The sequence below is a fragment of the Rhinopithecus bieti genome, unplaced genomic scaffold (assembly GCF_001698545.2).
Source record: "Rhinopithecus bieti isolate Rb0 unplaced genomic scaffold, ASM169854v2 scaffold_3874, whole genome shotgun sequence".
NCBI lineage: Eukaryota > Metazoa > Chordata > Mammalia > Primates > Cercopithecidae > Rhinopithecus > Rhinopithecus bieti.
Window position 1 is genome coordinate 289445 of NW_016804362.1, and position 23432 is coordinate 312876.

At 38.6% G+C, this 23432-nt stretch overlaps 1 protein-coding gene and 1 pseudogene across 3 annotated transcripts in view; one reads left to right on the forward strand and one right to left on the reverse strand.

Moving 5' to 3' along the window:
• The window catches only part of PTPRR (protein tyrosine phosphatase receptor type R), a 297932-nt gene that overhangs the window by 17625 nt on the left and 256875 nt on the right, over positions 1 to 23432 (reverse strand). For all 3 annotated transcript variants that reach the window (XM_017867504.1, XM_017867505.1, XM_017867506.1), the window contains 3 exons: positions 8534 to 8644; positions 6710 to 6867; positions 2484 to 2597 (listed from right to left, as the gene is read on the reverse strand). In XM_017867504.1, coding sequence (XP_017722993.1) covers positions 2484 to 2597; positions 6710 to 6867; positions 8534 to 8644 — 383 coding nt within the window. The remainder of the gene's footprint in view (positions 1 to 2483; positions 2598 to 6709; positions 6868 to 8533; positions 8645 to 23432) is intronic.
• On the forward strand, positions 18290 to 19069 carry LOC108526660 (fumarylacetoacetate hydrolase domain-containing protein 2B pseudogene; annotated as a pseudogene).

The window sequence follows — 23432 nt, forward strand, 5'->3', positions numbered from 1 at the left end:
CAAACTCCTGAACTCAAGGGATCCTCCTGCTTCGGCCTGCCAAAGTGCTGGGATTACAGGCGAGAGCCACTACACCTAGCCAACAACTCTTGTTCCACTGTAGTACACTGAATTACTGAGCAGAGACGCCTGCTGCTTATCGTTTTGTGCCTTCTCTGAAGCAGCATCTGTTCAGTTTCTCCATCACTAACTCAATCGTCCATTTACCCAGGCAGGCTTAGTTGTGGATCAAGGAAAAAGAGAAGTTTCTTTTTTTCTTGTTTTTTTTATTTTTTTTTTTTTTTTTTTGTTTTGAGATGGAGTCTCGCTCTGCCGCCCAGTGCTGTGAGTGCTGTGGCCAGATCTCAGCTCACTGAAGCTCCCAGCCCCCCCGCCCCCCGCCCCGCCTCCCGGGTTCACGCCATTTCTTGCCTCAGCCTCCCGAGTAACTGGGATACAGGCGCCCACGCACCTCGCCCGTCTAATTTTTTGTATTTTTCAGTATAGAATGAAAGATGCGGGGGTTTCACCTTGTTAGCCAGGATTGTGTCTCGATCCTCCTGACCGTCCGTGATCCGCCGTCTCGGCCTCCCAAAGTCTGGATTACAGGCTTGAGCCACCAGCGCCCGCCTATCTTGTTTTCAAAACGAACAGATTATAACAAAGGTGATCAAACCCTATCTCTAAAAATGACTCTTCTGTCTCACCCTCACAAGGATGGCTACTATCAAAAAAAGCAAAGCAGAAAATAAAGTGTCAGTGAAGATGTGGAGAAACTGGAACCCTTGTGTGTTGTTGGTGGGAATGTAAAATGGTGCAGCCATTGCAGAAAACACTATGATGGATTCCTCAAAAAACTAAAAATAGAATTCCATATGAGCCACCAATCCCACTTTTTGGGTATATACTCAAAAGAATTGAAAACAGGGTCTTGAACAGATATTTGCATACCCATGTTCATAGCAGCAGTATTCACAAGAGTCAAAATACGGACGCAACTCAAGTGTTCATCAATGGATGAATGGATGAACAAAATATGTGATCTAAAATGGAATATTATTCAGCCTTAAAAAGGAAGGAAATTCTGACACATGCTACAACATAGATGAACCTTGAGGATGTTATGCTAAGTGAAATAAGCCAGCCACAAACAGACAAATACTGTATGACTCCGCTTACATAAAAGGTGCCTAGAGCGTTTAAACTTACAGAGACAGACAATAGAATGGCAGTTACCAGTTGCGCTGAGGGAGGAATGAAGAGTTTTTTAATGGGTACTGAGTTTTTCAACATGAAAAGAACTCCAGAGATTGGTTGTACAACAGTGTGAATGTACTTAACCCTAATACATTGTCCACTTACAAATGGTTAGGATGATATATTTTGCCACGTATATTTTGTCACAATTTAATAAAAACATTAAAAAATAACTTTGGGGCCGGGCGCGGTGGCTCAAGCCTGTAATCCCAGCACTTTGGGAGGCCGAGACGGGCGGATCACGAGGTCAGGCGATCGAGACCATCCTGGCTAACACGGTGAAACCCCGTCTCTACTAAAAAATACAAAAAACTAGCCGGGCGACGTGGCGGGCGCCTGTAGTCCCAGCTACTCGGGAGGCTGAGGCAGGAGAATGGCGTGAACCCGGGAGGTGGAGCTTGCAGTGAACTGAGATCCGGCCACTGCACTCCAGCCTGGGTGACGGAGCGAGACTCTGTCTCAAAAAAAAAAAAAAAAACTTTGGGGGCCAGGTGCAGTGGCTCTCACCTATAATCCCAGCACTTTGGGAGGCCAAGGAAGGAGGATCCCTTGAGCCTAGCCATTCTAGACCAACCAGGGCAACACAGTGAGACCTTGTCTCTATAAAAAAAATTAGCCATGTGTGGTGGTGCTCGCCTATAGTCCCAGCTACTTGGGGGGATGAGGTAGGAGGACCACATGAGCCCAGGAATTCTAGGCTGTAGTGAGCCATAATCACAACACTGCACTACAGCTTGGGTGACAAAGTGAGACTCTGTCTCAAAAAAATAATAAATAAATAAATAACTTCAGGCCAGGCATGGTGGCTCACGCCTGTAATCTCAGCACTTTGGGAAGCCCAAGTGGGAGAGTCACTTGCAGTCAAGAGTTCAAGAACAACCTGAGTAATATAACAAGAGCCCATCTCCACAAAACACTAAAAAATTTAGCCAGGCGTGGCACACACCTGTAGACCTAGCTATATGCGGGGGCTGAGGTGCAAGGATTGCTTGAGCCCAGGAATTTGAGGCTGCAGGGAGCTGAGATTGCACCACTGCACTCCGGCCTGGGTGACAGATCAAGACCTTGTCTCAAAAAAGAGAGAAAAAAAGGCTTTTTAATATAATGCATATACTTAAGCATTTTACAAGTATCTCTATAGAGACACAGGACCTTGGAGCCTGGGGTGTTTATGTGTGAAGTCAGGCTGATGAGATCAGGCTGTGAATGGTAACAGCGCTCTGAAGGCAAGCCTCTGTGACACTCACCTATCCATACGAAGCTGACAGACAATGCTTAGTGCATCCACAACTCCTTCTTCTTTCAACTGTCGACAGCCAATGGATGTAGCAATAAAACACCCCGTTCTACCTATTCCTGCACTGAAAAGAAAAGAAAAGAAAAGAAAAGAAAATTAGAAAGTGGGGGAAAATGACAAAGATAAGAAACATTCTTTTACAAGAGTACTTTTAAATCTGAAACCACAGTTAAAAGTAGTATTCATGTATTGAGTATTACAAACCTGGCCCTGTGCTAAGTGCTTAAAATATATTTTTACATTTAATTATAAGTAGTAGGATGAGAGGGGTGGAGGGAAGTGATGAGTGGGGGGGACAGTAAAAAGGCATTATAATTGTTCTAGAAAAAATAAAAAATAATTAATGTCTGCACTTAGGCAAGATACAGGCAGTAGAAAGGAGGGGGAAGATTTAGACACATCACCAGTGTGAATCTGGAGGACTGGAGCTGAAGAGGGAGAAAAGCAAAAAGTCAAAGATGACTAGGCTTGGAGAGAAAGAATGGTGATGCCCTGAGGCCAAAGTGCATCCTGGAATGGGGTGAATTTGAAGGAGGCAGGGAAGGGGAGTTTGATCTTGGACATACTGATGTTGAGAAGTCTAGTGAATAATTGAGCAATTGAAGACTGGATTCATTTTAGGAGAGGGTACAGCTAGAGGCACATATTTCCAAGAGATTTGTATAGATATAATAATTGAACAGAAATACTGCCTGTTCTGTTAGGTTTATACATTCAGCTGCCTTAGATGATATGTCCATAAAATCCACCTCACAAGCACACGTGCTCTGTCTCTGTCTGCAGTTTTAACCGCTAACAGTCTCTATGTAAAAGATTCTTTCAAATCTACATCTAGACTACCTAAATTTCCTAAACTCTAGATTGTCATTCCATCTCCTCCTTACTATTTTGGACTTGCTTCAGTTCAATGTGTCTAAATTCAATGTATCTAAAACAGAATTATCTTTTCCCTCAATGGCATTACCAGTCAGCCACAAGTTTTCCAGCCTAGAAATCTTGGAACCATCTTTTACATCTCTCCCTTTCTCACCTCCCACATCCAACCTGTTACCACTTCTTCTATTTTCCATCTCTGCTGAGCCTGTGGGATTCATGCTTTCCTTTCTATAGACTGTACTCACGTTTTCAACATCTCCTTTTTTCATGATTAGCAGTGATCTCATTATAGTTTCCAAGTCTCAAGTCTTTTCCTGGACAAATTCTCACAACTGCTAGGTTCATCTTTCTGAAATAGGGACTTAATTATATCATTCCCTACTCAAAACCTATAGATGGCTCCATTAGTTATAGCATAATGCCTAACCTCTCTACTATAGTATTCATGACCTTGCAAAATCTGAATGTGACTAACTTTCAAGTCTTTTGTATTTTGCTGTCTTCCTTCCCACGTGCCACGATTTTCACTTACATAAATTGTTTGCAAAACAGCTTTTGGTTTTCCAATTTTTCTGTGTTAACAATGTTTTCTCGGTCAGAAATGCCCTCCCTCCTTTTAAAACCACAACATTGATTATTTCAAAAGGCTCAGTTCAGTATTATTCTAGTTTTTAGAAGTTTTCTTCGGCTCCCATGGTTGGAAATAATTGCTCCCCTCTTGGCACTCAAATAGCACCTATTTCTCACATTTGGCACTTGTTTCCTGTCAAACGTGAGTGCAGAGGAATTCAGAGGAGTGGCTCCCTTTTTGTTGAAGTTTCCACAGAAAGTTCATTTCATTGAAGAAATAGGATTGGAACTGTGCCCCATGAATGGCAGGTATTTAGGCTGTCATAATTGAGGAGAATATTCTAGGTGCGACAATGATATATAACGAAAGAAGGAAAGAATTAATGAGAAACAGCAAATATGATTTGCAACAATAAGTAGAATAGCTTGTCTTGAAGAGGAAGTTATTTTAGTGGAACTGTGGGTAATAAAGATAGAAAGGTACCCTGCGATCTTATATGGAAGTCTAAGAGGTTTGAAATTCATCTGTTTTTTTTTAAATAAGAATTTGATGAAGACTGTAAGCTTCCACTCTTCAGAAAAATTCACATAAGTTTACATACTCAAATGTGTTCAAATAATTTCAAGAAGTCCACTGACTTCTGCGGTTTATGCACAGGTTCAAGGTTAGGGACTTTTGCTCTAGTTTTTTTGTTGTTTGTTTTTATGACAGAGTCTTGCTCTGTTGCCCAGGTTGCTGAAATACGTTGGTGGGATCTTGACTCACTATAACCTCTGCCTCCTCGGTTCAAGTGATTCTCCTGCCTCCGCCTCCCAAGTAGCTGGGAGTACAGGCACATGCCACCACGCCTGGCTAATTTTGTATTTTAGTAGAGAGGGGGTTTCATCATATTGGCCAGGCTGGTCTTGAACTCCTGACCTCAAGTGATCCGCTCGCCTCGGCCTCCCAAAGTGCTGGGATTACAAGCGTGAGCTACCGCACCTGGCCCATTGACAAACTTTGAGCAGAGACTCCATGTAAGGTAAGACGGAGAAGGGCACAGGTAGGCCATGGTGGCGGTGAGAGCATGGGGGAGTGTGGTATGTGTGTGCATTTTACCAGCTACTTCTAAAATACATGGATGAGGTCAGAAGGGCTTGAACTATGGTGGCTGGACAGGAAATGGTGATTACGCGAGAAGCTTTGAAGGGAAAGCCAATCTAGTGACTGATTAGATACTGAGGTTGGAGTTAAAAGAAGGGCCAGAGATAACTGTCAACATGGGATGCTGAGTGACTGGAAAAAAGATAGTCTCATTCTCAGAAATAGTAATCAGAAGGGGAGCTGGTTTTATAGGGGAAGTGACTAGTTCATTTTAGATATCCCGAGTGTTTAATGACTTTGGGTGGGGGACAGTTCCAGCCCTAAAGCATAGTGAGTTAGGCTGTTTTTTTTGTTTTTGTTTTTTTGGCTCCAAGTGAAGTTTAGGATAAAACCAGTGTTATCTACCTTCGGATAAATAGACACATATTAAACTTTACTCTTAATTAAACCACACAATCTCAAAAAAGGAGGCTAAAATTATACTCTAAAATAATATATTTATTAAATATATCATCAAAAGCTGACTTAAGAGACCTATGCGGTTAAACAAAGCAACACAAATTACTTTGAGAAAGCATGAAGAATAAATGGCTGGCTGGGCTTGGTAACTCGCACTTGTAATCCCAGCACTTTGGGAGGCCAAGGCAGGTGGATCACGTTTGAAGTCAGGAGTTCGAGACCAGCCTGGCCAGCATGGTGAAACCCCCGTCTCTACTAAAATACAAAATTAGCCAGGCATGGTGGTGCACGCCTGTAATTCCAGCTACTTCAGAGGCTGAGGCAGGGGAATCACTTGAGCCCAGGAGGCAGAGGTTGCAGTGAGCCGAAATCGTGCCACTGTACTCCAGCCTGGGCAATGGAGTGAGACTCTGTCTCAAAATAAATAAATAAATAAATAAATAAGTAAATAGTTGTTCATATAAATTACTTTAAAAACGCTCGCTTTGTTTGGTTACATTAAAAGGAAAACAAGGGGAAGGAGGTATCAGTTCTAGGAGGAGAGCTTTGAACTAGAAATTAGGGACAGGAACCAGCACAGACCCTGCTGCTGTTGTTGGCCTGGCCTCTAGTGCTCCATGTTCTGGTAACAGCACTTTGTTTTCCTTTGGTGAACTACCATTTGCTCAATTCTCATTTCATAAATTTATTTCAACCTGTTTTTCCGGAGATAACTCTTAAAATAATTGACTGGTTTTCACCAAACTTGAAATAGTAATAAATGTTACCAAGATACAAACCAAGCAGAGTTCACTTGTCATCTTGAAACAACAAAAAAGCCACTGATAACTTCAAAGAATGCATCTTAATTCCTAGTGTATACAAGACTGATGAGACCAAATTAATCAATATAAGTTTCAAAGCAGATAACTGCTGAATAAGGTCTCCTGCTCACTGAGCCATTTATTTCGAACTTGTATTTCGCCCACTGTGTAACTGTTGTTTGCCAAAAATGACCTAAAAGCATGACCTCACTTCTGTCAGCATAATCTTGATTAAGACTCAAATATAAGGGACTTAACCAGTTTCAATAAATATTTAATTTGCCAACAAAGTCACATCCAGGAAGTAAAACCCACTTGCACCTGCTCTATGACTTTACAAAGAATGGGCCATTGCTTAGACAGAAAGGACCATTCACGTCTTACCTGCAGTGGACAACCACAGGCCCTCGGCCCTGGGAAGCAAGTCTGTCTTCTTCCACATCCAGCATGAGCTGTAGGAGGGGCTGGGCACTGTCTGGAGTCTTGTGATCAGGCCATGAGGTGTACCAGTAATGCTTCACATGTTGGGTGTGGCTTCCTTGCTGAAAATAGCAACAGCCACCAAATGCCTCATTCACTTGTAGAACTAAAAGTCATCCAAACCACAATACTGAATGCCTTTTATCACCCCCATCTTGCTGGCAATTTATTTCTAGGTGGGAAAACATTTAGAAGATTTTGAAGAGTGCCCTTTTACTTTGAGAAGACTTTACTGTCAGTATTCAGTTCACAAAGTGAGAAAGTCTTACCTTTGTTGAGATTTATATCTCTACCTATAGCTATAATATAGATCATAAATGTGACATATGCTAAACATATATTTATAATTTCTTATAATAAACAAGATGGTAGGTGAAAATGTAGCCAAGAAAGAATGAGATATATTTTGTTTCCTGCTCTATGAGCATTCCTGACAAGTTATTATAAACATATTAATCAATAGAATACTTAATTTCATATCAGTCATGGTAATACTTCTACACTCATCCCAAACTCCAGTATTTAATAGAGTGAGGAATCACAGCAATAAAGAAGCTACATGAGATCCCTCTATTGGAAACACTTCGGGCGAGGGCCCACACACATCATCTGGAAACCCAGCACGGGTGAGGGTGCGGCATGAATCCGGCACTCCAGAACATGTGTTGAAAAATAGGTTTTGGTAAATGTCTTCTTATTTCACACTTCTCAATAAAAGCCATCACTGTAGCTCTGTCCCTGTTTTCTTCCTCTTTGTGATGATTCTGTCTTAGCAGTGACGTTGCAGATAAGATCGACATTTTTGGGTGATTATTCTCCAGAAGCAAAAATAATACCAAGGCAACATTTCTCAGCATCTGCTGCCCATGAGTTAAATAAGATAGTTTTCCTATGACATAATCTCGTCTGGGGAAAGTCCCTATAAATTACTGTAACTCCATGCTTCCGAAGATCTCATCAACACTTCAGGCTTGTCTTGCTTCCCACTGCCACCCACAACTGCAGATTTTCTCTTTCACAGCTTCCAGGCCTTACTTAAAGCTGCTTAGACCAAAATGACATTTTAAAAAATCATGGTAAAGTCTCCAGCACAGCCTTTAGTTAAAAACTTTCAAAAGGTTAAATCAGAGATATTTTATTAATGCAAATTAAAGGATCACAACACCCTACATAATGAATTTTCTTAATGTCTACTTACATTGATTTAACTATACTGCATATTAATAGTAGTTGACAAAAAATACATGAGGGAATAATTACACTTTCTCTTTGATTTTAACATTATTTAATATGCTTAAATTGCATTTGTAGTACTTGTTAAGATAAATAATTTCTTTTTTTTTTTTTTTTTTTTTTTTTTTTTTTTTGAGACGGAGTCTTGCTCTGTCGCCCAGGCTAGAGTGCAGTGGCCGGATCTCAGCTCACTGCAAGCTCCGCCTCCCGGGTTCACGCCATTCTCCTGCCTCAGCCTCCCGAGTAGCTGGGACCACAGGCGCCCGCCACCTCGCCCGGCTAATTTTTTTGTATTTTTAGTAGAGACGGGGTTTCACCGTGTTAGCCAGGATGGTCTCGATCTCCTGACCTCGTGATCCGCCCGTCTCGGCCTCCCAAAGTGCTGGGATTACAGGCTTGAGTCACCGCGCCCGGCCAAGATAAATAATTTCAAAGTAGAAATGTAATCCTCCAACATCATCTACTTTGTAGATGGCTATAGCTGTATAATCTTACCTTTAAGACAAGGTTTCGAATGGTGTAGTTATCACATTCATTTACACTGATAACCAGAACCTCAACTTTCCCATATATCCCTCTCTTTTCCGGCCAGTATAGCACACATTTCTGGAGGAGGGGAAAGAGAATACAGCAAATGTTAATGGCTTTTATTGGCCTTGGAGTACTTTTCATTCAAGCATCTCAAGAGTTTTATATCATTAATTTTAAAATATCAAATTTCAATTTTTATAGTTTTGTAAATATACTAAAACCATTGAATTTTAAATCTTAAACAGCTAGATTTTATGGTATGTAAATTATACCTCAACAGTTTTTTTTAAAGTATCAATTTTATATGTGCCTATTAAACACTGTCACTGTTGACTCCATACAAAAAATAAAGGCACAATTACCCAAAACTCCTCAGAGAAATTAGGAACTAATTAAGAACTAAGTTAAGAAATTTAAGAATTAAGAAATTAAGATCCAAATATTAGAATTTATCATGTGCTGACTAGAAATAAAAAGAATGTTTTCCCACAATAATTGAGGAAAGTTACATTTTCCTGCTTCAGCAAACTGATGTCTAATGAGAATATCTAACATGTTAGATGGCATACAACCAAGTTTCCCTTATATGTAAGGCAGATGTAATGATCATTAATATAACTATGGTATTATATTTTCCCGGAACAACAGTTTTTTTCACTTTTATGGAACTAATTTACAAAAATTATGTTAAAAATATTTTTATAACAGGTCATCCTGAGGAACTTTAAAAGAGTGATAATAATTATACTGCAAGCAAGGCAACATAGCATGGTGGTTAAGGTGCAGGCTTTGAACTCAGAGCCTGGGTCCAAATTTTGGTTCTACCATTCATTACCTGTGAATCCACGAACAAGATACTTAACCCCTTTGGTTATAGTTTCTTTATTATTGGCTATCTGGAAAGTACTTAGGATAAAGCCAGGCATAGAATAAGGACTTAAAACATGCTACTATTATTGTTGCTATTTAAAAACTACTGGGTGATAGATTTTTGGCCCAAAGGGATTAGATCTTCATGCATTAAATATTATTTTGGTATTATTATAGCCACTCTTATTAAATAAAAATTGCAAAATGAGATTCAAGCATACGTATAATCTCATATTATTTTGCTTTTAAACAACTGCAAAATAACTGTTTTTTTTTACCATGAATTTTCATGATAAAGAATGCAAAATGACAAATGTTGATGTTTTATTTTGAGTGCTCTTGGAAGCAATGTTAATTTTACAAATGTTTAAATAGCACTTATTTTCTCCCAACCATACACACATTTACAAAGAAATTCTTTCATTTGTTGCCTTCAATCAGGACCTTTTAATACCCAGGACACTTGTTTCTTCACATCTTTGTCAAAGGCATATGAATACACTTGATAAAAATTTAAATACTTACAGATTTAAAAGAGCAGCAAAAGACTCACAAAATTACAGAACAAAGGAAAAGGCACATAAAGTATCAGAAACATACCTCCAGGGCTCTATTATGCTAAGTACCACTACTCTACAAGCTAGCACAGCGAAGGAAGTCACTTCACCTAGCAGAATCAGTTTCTTTCATCCATTACAATAAAAACACATCTACATCCTCTACATTTTGACCCTTTTTCCAAATGAAGTAAATTGTTTCAGCTTTATTTACATGCCACCCAAGACTCTCAGGCTACCAGACCAAAAGACTTACTCTGGCTGACTTAATGTTAACATTAAGAGAAGAAGCCTTTTTAAAGTAGAGCAACTCATTTCTCTCGAAATCTATGAGTTGCCAAATGTTTAAAATTTTCCCGCTTTGTTAAAGGTAATCATACTAACCAATTTGCCTGGTTTCTTTCAATGAAGCATCAATTATTTCGCTGTAAGACCCGAGCTATTGTGTATCTTAAAACCCATGCCTCCCAATGAGTCCAAGAAGAATGACAAAGAATCTTGAAAAAGGTATTGAACAAAGAAAGAGGCATTCATTCAGTAGTCCAGCAGTCTGGCGTATGTGCCCCATTGTCCATGATCAGACCTGAGCAGCAGGCCCCTCTTTAGGAAGGTGGCTCTCAAAACCACTAAGAAAAACTGCAAGGCAGGAGCTTGCCGCCTGCACCCTGACTCTTAATACTTGAACAGGTTTCTGCACCTACTTGATAAATGGAAATGCGGCTCGCTTCTCTCCCAAGCTTGCCAGGGCCCTCTTGAATGTTTTTCTTGACTCGTTACCAAAAAAGCAATTGGCAGTCAGCTCCCAGTAGACAATGCAATGTGACTTGTTCATTCAAACAACCCTTAATTAGCATCCCATCTCCTTTCTGAGATACAATAGCTTATTTTTACACACTGAATATATTTTTCCCCCATTTAGATGACAGTAGAAAAGAGACCAGATAAGTGTGGGTACTTTTGAATATGAGGTGGGGGAGAGCTGCAAATGCAGTCGTTTCTAAGAGTACAAGTTCACGTTCAAATTATTTTCCCGCACAGCTTTTTAGGGTTTCTTTATTGTGGTGCCAACAATGAGATAAAAGAGGCAGAAAAGGCAAGGAAGAAAAATGCTGTCTTACAGATAATACTGTGAAACCACACTAATTGTAGGTAATTCAAAATAGCATGCTATTTAGCAGAATATAACCCCAAATCATCACTATTCTTTTGCTAACTAGGCTTATCCTTTCAGTAAAATTATCTATTAATTCTAAGAATCCATAATTTGAAAGAAAAAAAACAGGTTTCCAGAGGACCGTATCTCTTGTGCAAGCAAGTTATGATCAAACCCTGATTGAAAAGATTCTGGACATTAACCAGTTCTTTGTAATTGGTGGTTTACAGCAAAAGCAGGATGTAACACAAAGCAATGCAAATTCTTTTTTTTTTTTTTTTTTTTTTTGTGATGGAGTCCCATTCTGTCACTCAGGTTGGAGTGCAGTGGCACAATGTCAGCTTACTGCAACCTCCACCTCCCGGGTTCAAGCGATTCTCCTGCCTCAGCCAACCAAGTAGCTGGGATTACAGGTGTGCACCACCATGCCCGGCTAATATTTGTATTTTTAGTAGAGACGGGGTTTTCACCATGTTGGCCAGGCTGGTCTTGAACACCTGACCTAAAGTGATCTGCACCCCTCGGCCTTCCAAAGTACTGGGATTACAGGCGTGAGCCACTGCACCTGGTCACAAGCTCACATTTTTATGATCTTTTTTTCTTCCCTTGATTCTCCTTCTGGCCCCCACCAAGTGAGGGCTATTTGAGGAGGAGGTCTAGCTAGTTGTTTAGTTGCCAGAAAAAAAAAATCTATTTTTAAGTTATTTTCCTTTTAGTTTCTGTATATTTAAATATAAGAGATATTGCTCTATAAGCTAAAGATCTGTATCATCACACAGAATGTGTCTCTAAGTAAATAAAATCTTCACACTTAGCTTCATTTGGGTTGAGAGGGATAGAATGGGTCAGATTGTCTAAAATTATTATTACCATAGCTACTTTTATTCCTGGTACTCTGATGGAATATTACTGATATAGGCTCAGAGATTTAAGTACCTTCACCAACATTGTATCATTTAGCCCCTTCCACAATCCTTTGAGGTAGGTAGGGTGGGTAGCAGGTATTATTATTATTTACATTATTTTTCAGCTGAGGACACGAAGGCTCAGGTGTTTTGGTAGGGGAAAATTGCCTTGCAGGGCTAGAATTTTCCAAGAAAATATCACTTTATGAATGAAACTTTCCATCTTTGATTTCCACACTGACTCTTAACCAACCCTACTTAACCACAGCATTGACCAATGACCTCCGTTCTCTCTGTCAAATATGTTGACGCACATGCAACCTTGCATAGTCTTGGTTCACTCTCTTACCGAGCTCAGTACTTCCGTTACCGTCTTTTGATCTCTATGTTCCTCAAGTTGTTTTTGTTTGTTTGTTTGTTTTTTTGAGGCGGAGTCTGTCGCCCAGAGTGAAGTGCAGTGGCGTGATCTCGGCTCACTGCAAGCTCTGCCTCCCGGGTTCACGCCATTCTCCTGCCTCAGCCTCCTCACCCGGCTAGTTTTTCATATTTTTTAGTAGAGACGGGGTTTCACCGTGTTAGCCAGGATGGTTTCGATCTCCTGACCTCGTGATCCGCCCGTCTCGGCCTCCCAAAGTGCTGGGATTACAGGCTTGAGCCACCGCGCCCGGCCTCAAGTTGTTTTTATACCAAAACCCCTTTATGGCAGGTGTACTCATTATTGAAGTCCAGTAACTTAATTACATATTATAGAAATCAATAAAATATGAGGGTTAAAAGAGAAAAAACTTTTATGAGATAATTGTATAAGTTGAATAAGGTTTTCACTGGTGAAAAAAGTAAACCAGTAAAGAAAACTACAGTCAAATCAGGGACAGGTGAGACAATGATAGAAGTTTGTCTCTAAGTTAAAAAATCTAAACAGAAAGCTGCATTTATATTGCTTCATAAGCTTTTCTATTTTCTCTTTCATTTTAAATAAACTAAAATGGAAAATGTTGATAATATATAAATGATGTGATTGACATAAACTATATGATCTAGAACTCCATATTCAGGCCAACACTCATAAAAGACTGAACCCCATAATAAACAAACACATTTGAATATGAACAAATGTACATGTTTTAAGACAATTTTTTTTTAATGATTCTCACATTGACCATTTTTGATTAACTGCGTTTTTTAAATTTTTTGAGATGGAGTCTCGCTCTGTCGCCCAGGCTAGAGTGCAGTGACATGATCTCCGTTCACTGCAAGCTCTGCCTTCCGGGTTCATGCCATTCTCTTGCCTCAGCCTCCCGGGTAGCTGGGACTACAGGTGCCTGCCACCACGCCAGGCTAATTTTTTGTATTTTTAAGTAGAGATGGAGTTTTACCGTGTTAGCCAGGATGGTCTTGATCTCCTGACGTCGTGATCCTCCCGCCTCGGCCTCCCAAAATGCTGGGATTACAGGCGTGAGCCACCGTGCCCAGCTGATTAACTGTGTTAAACAAGAGGGCTTCTAGCTATAGTTGAAAGTAAAGCAGGCTAATGCAGTTTGAATATAACATTGTGGATTAAACATTAAGGTGCAAAGTTAGATTTGGAATATAAACATGCCTGGAAGGATAGAAGAGTAATTTTGTTTGGGTGCAATCAGCGTCTGAATTTCTAGCCACCCTTAATTGCTTGGGTAGCATAACCATCAAACTCCTGGTCACCCATGAAATGAAATTAGGCTGCCTGCCACTGCTGGACAGTGGTGGTCACGTTGCCTCTCCACTAACATGATGGCCCTAAGTCAGAGGCTAAGTGGCCTTGGACATGCTTGTGGTGGCTTTGGTCTCTTTGCTCCCAGTTGAATGGATTTGTGTTTCGTAAGCAATATCCTGCATAAGATCCTAATTTATCTTGTGACTCCAATTTATGCTCATGAATACAGTTGTCCAGTCACAGCATTCATAATATCTAATTCTGATCCTCTAAAGGAAAGCTGAATACCAAAAAGGGACTCTCTTCCACTTGCTTGCTAGGTTGGACCCCCACAATAATACTGTCTCTGACCTTGTTTGGATAGACACTCTGGTTATGGGACTTGGTTTGCTCGTTTATTTTCATTCATTAATTCAAAGCATGAATCCTTTAGTCTACTCCACAGTGACCTGCAAATTGAGGATGACTTCCCCATCATAATCCTAGTCCACACTTTCAAATTGTCCACTAGTTTAAATAAACAGATTCACCATTTTTTAAACACCTGATCAAAATGTGTTGCCTATCTCCTCTTCCTAAAGAGAATGGTTAAAGATTTCTAACTTGAATGCAAGCAATCATACACACCACTCTCGGGATGCAGTCACTTCTTGCACTGTAGGTTATTCTTTCCCACCGTAAGTGGATTCGGGGGAGCAGCATAGTGTAATGGTGAGGAGGAGGAAGAGAAGGAAGAGGAGGAGGAGGAGGATAAAGAGGAGGAGGAGGAGCAACGGGAGGAGGAGGAGGAGCAGGAGGAGCAGCAGGAGGAGGGAGGAGGAGCAGGAGGAGCAGCAGGAGGAGGAGGAGGAGCAGCAGCAGCAGCAGCAGCAGCAGCTTGGGAGTTAGCTGTTTGACTTTGAGCAAGTTGCCTTCCTGTGCCTCAGTGTTCTCATTTGTAATGGGGTTTACAAATATGTTTACTATAAGGATTAATTTTCAAGCACACTGTTAGTGCTCCATAAACATTTATTCTTCCGAAGATCCAACAGTCCAATTTCTATGCTTTCCACGTATATTTGTTGAACCTTCTACATTACCTAACTTTTACTCTAATTTTTTAGCTAATTATAAATGATAGAGAAGATATATTTTCATTTTATGCATTTAGAATATAACATGGCATAATTAACATTTTCTTATTAGTATCTTACCAGAATAATTTATCTCCTCAAACATATAGTTTAATAAAGTCCACTTTATTTTAAAGTAAAATTTACATATCTATTGAGTAGCCAATTTTTCTGTCTGAATGAATGCACATCTGATTTTATAATGAAATTTAAGGCAATGTACTCCATTAATGTATACACTTACTATGTACCCACAAAATTAAAAATAAAAATTTAAATAAAGAAACTCTTTTTTTAAAGGCAAACATGGGTTATGCTTAGTCAATATTTATATTTCCAAAAACCTTTCTTGGAATGTATTTAATTAATCAAAGACATATATGGTACCTGCAGTTTGACTTAATGAAGTCTTTACTTATCTTCTTAAGGTTTTTGTGGCCATTAAATTGGAAACAATTTAAGTACCTATCAGTAAGGAAATGATTGCATTTTAGCACATCCACACCATGAAATTCTAGTAATTTAAAATAACATTTTGATGACTTATTAATGACATAGAGAATACTCATAATGTTAAAAGCAGAATACACAACATAATACCCTCTTTTATTATCTTTACACCAGTGCTGTACCTTCTCATGACTTCAACAACTACCTGTCTGATCTCTATCTCTCACCTGTACATTTCTCCAGAGTACCCTTATTTCTAACTGCTTAATAGACTTAAAAGACTTTACCAGCCAGAAGTCTCCAAGATTATCAAACTTAACACATTGAGGATGAAACTGATATCACATCCACTCAGCCTCCCAAACCAGAAATCCTGAAGTCAAGCTCTCTCTTACTCCAATTCGATGAGAAACTAAGCACTGTGGCTTCTACCGCTGGAACGCCTAAATGTATCTTCCAAAGCTATTTTATATATATATATTTATATATATATATAAGCTATGCATGTATATATGAGCTATATATGTATATATACACACACTATGTGTATACACAAGCTATCTGTATATATATGAGCTATAAATACACACACACAAGCTATATATATATATAGCATATACACACACACACACACACACACATATACATATATATACAAGCTTGCACACTGTCACCCAGGCTGGAGTGCAGTGGCACAATCATAGCTTACTGCATCCTCAAACTCCTGGGCCCAAGCGATCCTGTGATCTCTGCCTTCCAAGTAGCTGGGGCTACAGGTGTGCACCACCATGCCTGGCTTGTTTATGTATTCCTATCATGGCAATGGATAATTTAAAAAAAACTCGTTTGTAGAGACAAGATATCCTTATGTTGCCCAGACTTGTCTCGAATTTCTGGCCTCAAGCGATCCTTTTGACTTGGTTTTCTGAAGTGCTGGGATGACAACGGAACAACTTTTAAATGTCTCCCCCTTGGGTACCTACTCACTCTTCAGACCCATAGGCATCATACGAACTTTCTGGCCAAACATGTGTAATTAAAATGAACATTTTCTGTAATTTCAGCAGATAGAAAAAGGAAGAGAATGAAAGAAGGAAAAAGTTAATATATGGCCCGTTATGTGGCTTTTTCAGATTAAACTGTTTGCAAAGTTCTGAATAAGTCAATGGGCAAAATGGGGCTTAGAGTACTTAAGTCATGTAGTTTAACTCAGATGAAAGATGGATGTAAATGTGGAGAAAGTGTACAGCTGTGTTAAATTGAGAGCAGTGTGTTAGGCCAAATTATCCAGTAATTCCTTGACTTCATGAAAGATACGTTCAGGGTCTTATTGCTCTCTGGGACCAAAAGTGGGTTGCTTGCCTTCTAATGTCTTAATTCCTTATTTGGCCCCTTATAATGTTGGGACAATGATTAAGTGTCTGGACTTTGGAATTAAACAAGCCTGGATTGAAATTTGGACTCCATTACTGAAATTTGGACTCCATTACTCACTAACTTTGAGGCTTTCATTCTCTCTGAGCTTTGGTTTTCTCATTTATAATATAGGAATAGTAAAACCTTTGTAGAGTTAGAGTAAAATAAACTGAATTTATGTATGTTCTAATTGTGCTTAGCACATATATTCAATAAATGGCAGTGGCTAGAAAATATCTTCCACTGTGTATGTAATATGGTCAACATGTATACCTATTCCCTTCTTTTCTGAATGGGGAGAGTACTGCAATAAGTAACATCCAGTAGTATGGGGACTTTGTTTCCCTGGAAGTGTGCAAAAACTACTTGCCATTTTGGATTGCTCTTCCAGTTCCAGCTTTATAGATTTAAGCTACTGTGTCTTCTCTAGTAATGGAATTTGGACACTGTCATTTCAATGTTTCTTTCTCTGAAGAGGAATTTCCTTTTTTTTGAGATTTATCTAAATGAAAGAACTCAAACTTACCAGCAATAAAATCTCTCTAATTGCAACTTAACTGTTTTTTTTTTCCAGCTATGTATTTTTTCATTTTTAATTTATTTTCATTTTATAAACATTGAGGTCATGAGAATACTGGAGTTATTAAATAAGAGATGGCAATTATTCATTTATTTATTTGCTCAGAAAGTAGAAAGTTTCATGAAACTTTAAAGCCTGGGAATTTCTAAAGATAACTCCATCTCCATATGTTTTTTGGAGGAAATGATTTTGTCTTTTCTAAACAATGACACTTAACACAATAGAAAGTTGGCACATTTTTGGTAAACAGAATTTTCCTGGTAGTGTGAAGTCTACTGTGTATTTCTTTTGTGCCAGACTTCTCAGTATCATTTTGATCTGTAAAACATCAATGTTTCCTGTATTGTATTATATTTATATCTTTGGAGAGTCTAGACAGAAAGAAATTTTTATTTTAAAGAGTAATGAATAATAAAAAACCACAAAATCTTTATTGTAATATTTGGGATTATGATTGGCTGCAGGGAAAAAAAGCACAAAGCAGATGACACATAGAAGACATATAACATAAATGTTTGACTTTGATATCCTCAGAAGGTATATCTCAGACATTAAAAAAGACAGGAGGCTAAAATTGTAACACACAAAATCATTTCTCTAATTTTTGAATTATGTGTCCAAAGAAAAAAATTAAAACTTCAACCACCCATTGGTGTGAGAATTGTTAAAAAAAAAAAAAAAAAATTCTAGCTTTCCACAGATCCATTTGGCTCTCCTGTAAAGACTGAAATCTGAGAATGTTAACAACGAGAAGGAAAGAAGAAGATATGCTTTATTCCATTGCAGACACTGAATGGAGAGCTCTGAGCATCATAGGTAAACCAACTCTGTATCACTTTGAAATACATATTTGAGGCTGCTGCATGCAGCTCCCCCGCTAGCCGCGGTCATTGGTGCCAATGCTCAGGTGCCCACTGCCCTTGACCTCTGGCCCCCCAAGCCCTAACCCAGCACAGGAGGACCGGCCACCGCCGCCAGGCTCTGATGCTGGTCTCTGGCAGAAGAAGGTTGCTCACAGCTCTGCTGCAGGCTTAGAGTGGCCCTTTCAACCCTTCAGAGACATGAGACTAGTGCAGTTCCAGGCACCCCACCTGGTGGGGCCTCACTTTGGCCTGGAGACGGGGAATGGTGGAGGGGTTATCAACCTCAATACCTTTGATTCTATGCTCCCCAAGATGATGACACAGTTCCTAGAGCAGGGAGAGGCCACCCTCTCAGTGGCAAGAAGAGCCTTGGGTACCCAGTTGCCAGTCCTACAAGGTTGGAAGTAACCTTTCTGGCTCCAGTCATGTGGCCAGATAAGGTGGTTTGTGTGGGCATGAATTATGTGGACCACTGCAAAGAACAGAACATGCCTGTGCCCATGGAACCCATTATCTTCAGCAAGTTTGCCAACTCCATCGTGGAGCCCTATGATGAGATGGTCCTCCCACCGGAGAGCCAGGATGTAGACTGGGACGTGGAGCGGCTGTGGTCACTGGAAAGAAAGGCAAGCACATCAAGGCCACAGATGCCATGGCCCATGTGACTGGTTTCACTATGGCTAATGACTGGCAAATGAGACATAAGGGGAAACAGCGGCTGCTGGGAAAAACCTTTGACACCTTCTGCCCTCTGGGCCCTGCCTTGGTGACCAAGGACAGTGTAGCAGATCCATACAACTTAAAGATCTGCTGCCAAGTGAACAGGGAAGTGGTCCAGAGCAGCAACACTAACCAGATGGTGGTTAAGACAGAGGAGCTGATAGCCTATATCTACAAATAGTTTCATAAATTATGGTGCTATGTTGATTTTATAAGATTTTATTTGTAATGGAAGAAGAAATAGAAATAATAATAAGAAATTTGTAAGGACATGAAAGTACTTTGAAATAATATTTATTTTATGACAATTTACTCAGAAAATTCAAACCAAAGTGGGCAGGGGGTAAGGCATTTTGCTCAGATCTAAGAAATGGTGCTAAATATTGCATGAGGTTGTTCATAGTGTCCTCTTTTATTTAAATCTCTGCTTTAATTATAGTCATTTTTAATTTTTTTTGCATTTCCTTTAATTCTGCTAGTTTTGCCTATTTTATTCGACTTCAAAAAAATTGGCTTTTGTTTACATCAATCCTTTTTTTTTTTTTTTTTTTTTTAAATACAAGGTCTCATTTTGTTGGCCAGGCTGAAGTGCAGAGTAGCCCAATCATAGCTTACCGCAACCTCAATCTTTTGGGCTCCAGGGATCCTTTTGCCTCAGCCTTCTGAGTAGCTAAGACAACAGGTGTGCACCACCATGCCTGGCTAATTTTTAACTTTTTTGTTGAGATGTAAGTCTCATTACATTGTCTAGGCTAGTCTCAAACTCCTGGCCTCAAGCAATCCTCCTGCCTCAGCCTCCCCAAGTGCTGGGATTACAGATATGAGCCACCATGCCTGGCCTCATCAATCCTTTTATCTTTGTTTTATGTTTAATTAACATTTATTCTTCAATATTCCTTCCTTTTTTCTTTCCTGTTCATTTCATTGTTCTTTTACTAACTTAAGTCTGTTGCTTAGATAACAAATTCTTTTATAATATCATATTCATGCCTATAAACTTCCTTCTATGAGCATTTTTAGCAGCATCTCACAAGATTTGATGTTTAGGATTTTCATCATCCCTGAATTGTAGGTAATTTACATTTTTATCATAAACTCATTTTCATCCATGAATTGTGTGTGTGTTAAAACTTTTTTAAGTGTCAAAGTGTATTTTAATCTTATCTTTCTGCTTTTATTTCTAACTTAATGCACTGTAATCAAAGCATATATTTATAGTTATTCTTAGAAATCTGCCAAGACTTGCTATATAGTCATAGTTGATCACTTTTCACAAAATCTCATGCTTTAAAAATTTATATTATGAGACTATTGATTGGAAGGTTCTACATATCTTTATTAAACTAAGCTTGCTAATTTGAATAAAGGTTATGTATAAACTTTTCTATATTTTATGAATTTTCTGTCTGCTTAATAAATACTAACATCTTATTTTTGTTGGGATCAATTCCTTCTTTAACTCTGCCCATTAATGCTTCATATATTTGGGGGGAGGTTATGTACGGTATGCATTTATATATGTAGAATCTTATTTGTGAATTTCACATTTTAGTATTATAGATTGACATTCCTTATCTCTAGTAAGCTCTCTGATAATGACTGTTTTGATTTGAAAGTCATTTTTGTCTGACATTCTTTATCTCTGGTAACCACTTTAGTAATTACTCTTTTGAGAATATTCTTTTGAGAATTATTGAGAGTCAGTTATATCTGACTTTTGATTAGTGTTAGTTTGGTGTATTTTTTCCATCCTTTCCATTTTAACATTTCTGTGTCCTCTTGTAGTCAGCATTTATCTGAATTTATTTATTTTATCAGTTTGGTAATCTCTGATATTTAATTTGCAAGTTATTTGTTTATATTTAGTAGGATTTGGATTTTTTTCTATCTCCCAATTAGGTAAAAGTTCATCCTGATTTTTCTATGTTACCTTTTGTTTTCTCTTTTATTTTAGTTTATTTTGAAATTCTGTCTTTTCCCTCTTCTACCAGATTGGAAATTATACATTCGAATTCCATCCTTTTAGTGGCTAATCTTAAATTTTAACATGCATATTTACTGAAAAGTCTAACTTTGGCTTATATTTCTGTTTTCATGAGTAACACAAAAATATTTTAACTTTCCTCATCTCAAATTTTAAGTACTATCATTATCCAGTATTTTAGTTTCACCCTCATATTTTGCTTTCTTTGCTCATTATTATTCCTTATATTTGAGTACTATTTTCAGGATTGAATCTTCTTCATTCTGCTTTATCCTTCCTTGTAGTTGTTTTGATAAGTTTTTTTTTGGTGGTAAATTCTTATCATTTTTGTTAGTTTGACAATGTCTTTCACACCTGTCCCTGTAGGATAGATCTGCTGGGTATAAAGTTCTAACTAGTCAAGTATTTTCTTTCAGTTCTTCATAAGTAATATTCTACTGATTTTTGGCTTCTAGTTTTGCTATAGAAAAGTCTTTTTGTTGTTGTTTTTTTGGTTAGTTACTCTGGTGGGATATTACTTTCTTTGGTGCTTTTTCAGCTCCAGAGATGTGTCTAGCTGTGAATTTACGTTTACCTATTCAGCCTAGGATTTATTGTGCTTTTTAGATCTTAGAGCTCAAGTTTTTCATCAGTTTTGGAAAATCCCTAGCTATTGTATCTTCAAATATTACTTCTTTTCTCATATCCTCTTCTTTCTCCTTCTAAAACACCTGTTATGGTATATTGGATATCAAATCTATCCTCTATGTCTCTTAAATATTCTTTCATATTTTTTATCATTTTGATCTTCTAGGTATTTTCCTTAGCTTTATATTTGAATCCATTAATTATTCATTTAGCTGTGTCTTGTTTGTTGCTAAACCTATCTAATAAGATTTTTTAAAATTTTCATGTCTTTATAATGTTTATTTCTAGTACTTGTTGGTTGGTTTAAAGTCTTCATAGTTTTAACAATTATTATTATTATTATTATTACACTTTAAGTTCTAGGGTATATGTGCACAATGTGTAAGTTTGTTACATATGTATACATGTGCCATGTTGGTGTGCTGCACCCGTTAACTCGTCATTCACATTAGGTATATCTCCTAATGCTATCCCTCCCCCATCCCCCCACCCCACAACAGGCCCCAGTGTGTGATGTTCCCCACCCTGTATCCAAGTGTTCTCATTATTCAATTCCCACCTATGAGTGAGAACATGCGGCGTTTGGTTTTCTGTCCTTGTGATAGTTTGCTCAGAATGATGGTTTCCATCTTCATCCAAGTCCCTGCAAAGGACATGAACTCATCCTTTTTTATGGCTGCATAGTATTCCATGGTGTATATGTGCCACATTTTCTTAATCTAGTCTATCACTGATGGACATTTGGGTTGGTTCCAAGTCTTTGCTATTGTGGATAGTGCTGCAATAAACATACGTGTGAATGTATCTTTATAGCAGCACGATTTATAATCCTTTGGGTATATGCCCAGTAATGGGATGGCTGGCTCAAATGGTATTTCTAGTTCTAGATCCTTGAGGAATTTCCACACTGTTTTCCACAATGGTTGAACGAATTTACAGTCCCACCAACAGTGTAAAAGTGTTCCTGTTTCTCCATATCCTCTCCAGCACCTGTTTCCTGACTTATTACAAATGATTGCCATTCTAACTGGTGTGAGATGGTATCTCATTGTGGTTTTGATTTGCATTTCTTTGATGACCAGTGATGATGAGTATTTGTTCATGTGCCTGTTGCCTCCATAAATGTCTTCTTTTGAGAACTGTCTGTTCATATCCTTTGCCCACTTTTTGGTGCAGTTGTTTGATTCTTGTAAATTCATTAAAGTTCTTTGTAGATTCTGGATATTAGCCCTTTGTCAGATGGGTAGATTGTTAAAATTTTCTCCCATTCTGTAGGTTGCCTGTTCACTCTGATGGTAGTGTCTTTTGCTGTGCAGAAGCTCTTTAGTTTAATTAGATCCCATTTGTCAATTTTGGCTTTTGTTGCCATTGCTTTTGGTGTTTTAGTCATGAAGTCCTTGCCCATGTCTATGGCCTGAATGGTATTGCCTAGGTTTTCTTCCAGGGTTTTGAGGGTTTTAGGTCTAACATTTAAGTCTTTAATCCATCTTGAATTAATTTTTGTATAAGGTGTAAGGAAGGGATCCAGTTTCAGCTTTCTACTTATGGCTAGCCAGTTTTCCCAGCACCATTTATTAAATAGGGAATCCTTTCCCCATGTCTTGTTTTTGTCAGGTTTGTCAAAGATCAGATGGTTGTAGACGTTTGGTATTATTTCTGAGGGCTCTATTCTGTTCCATTGGTCCATATCTCTGTTTTGGTACCTGTACCATGCTGTTCTGGTTACTGTAGCCTTGTCATATAGTTTAAAGTCAGGTAGCGTGATGCCTCCAGCTTTGTTCTTTTGGCACAGGATTGTCTTGGCAAGGCAGGCCCTTTTTTGGTTCCATATGAACTCTGAAGTAGTTTTTTCCAATTCTGTGAAGAAAGTCATTGGTAGCTTGATGGGGATGGCATTGAATCTATAAATTACCATGGGCAGTATGGCCATTTT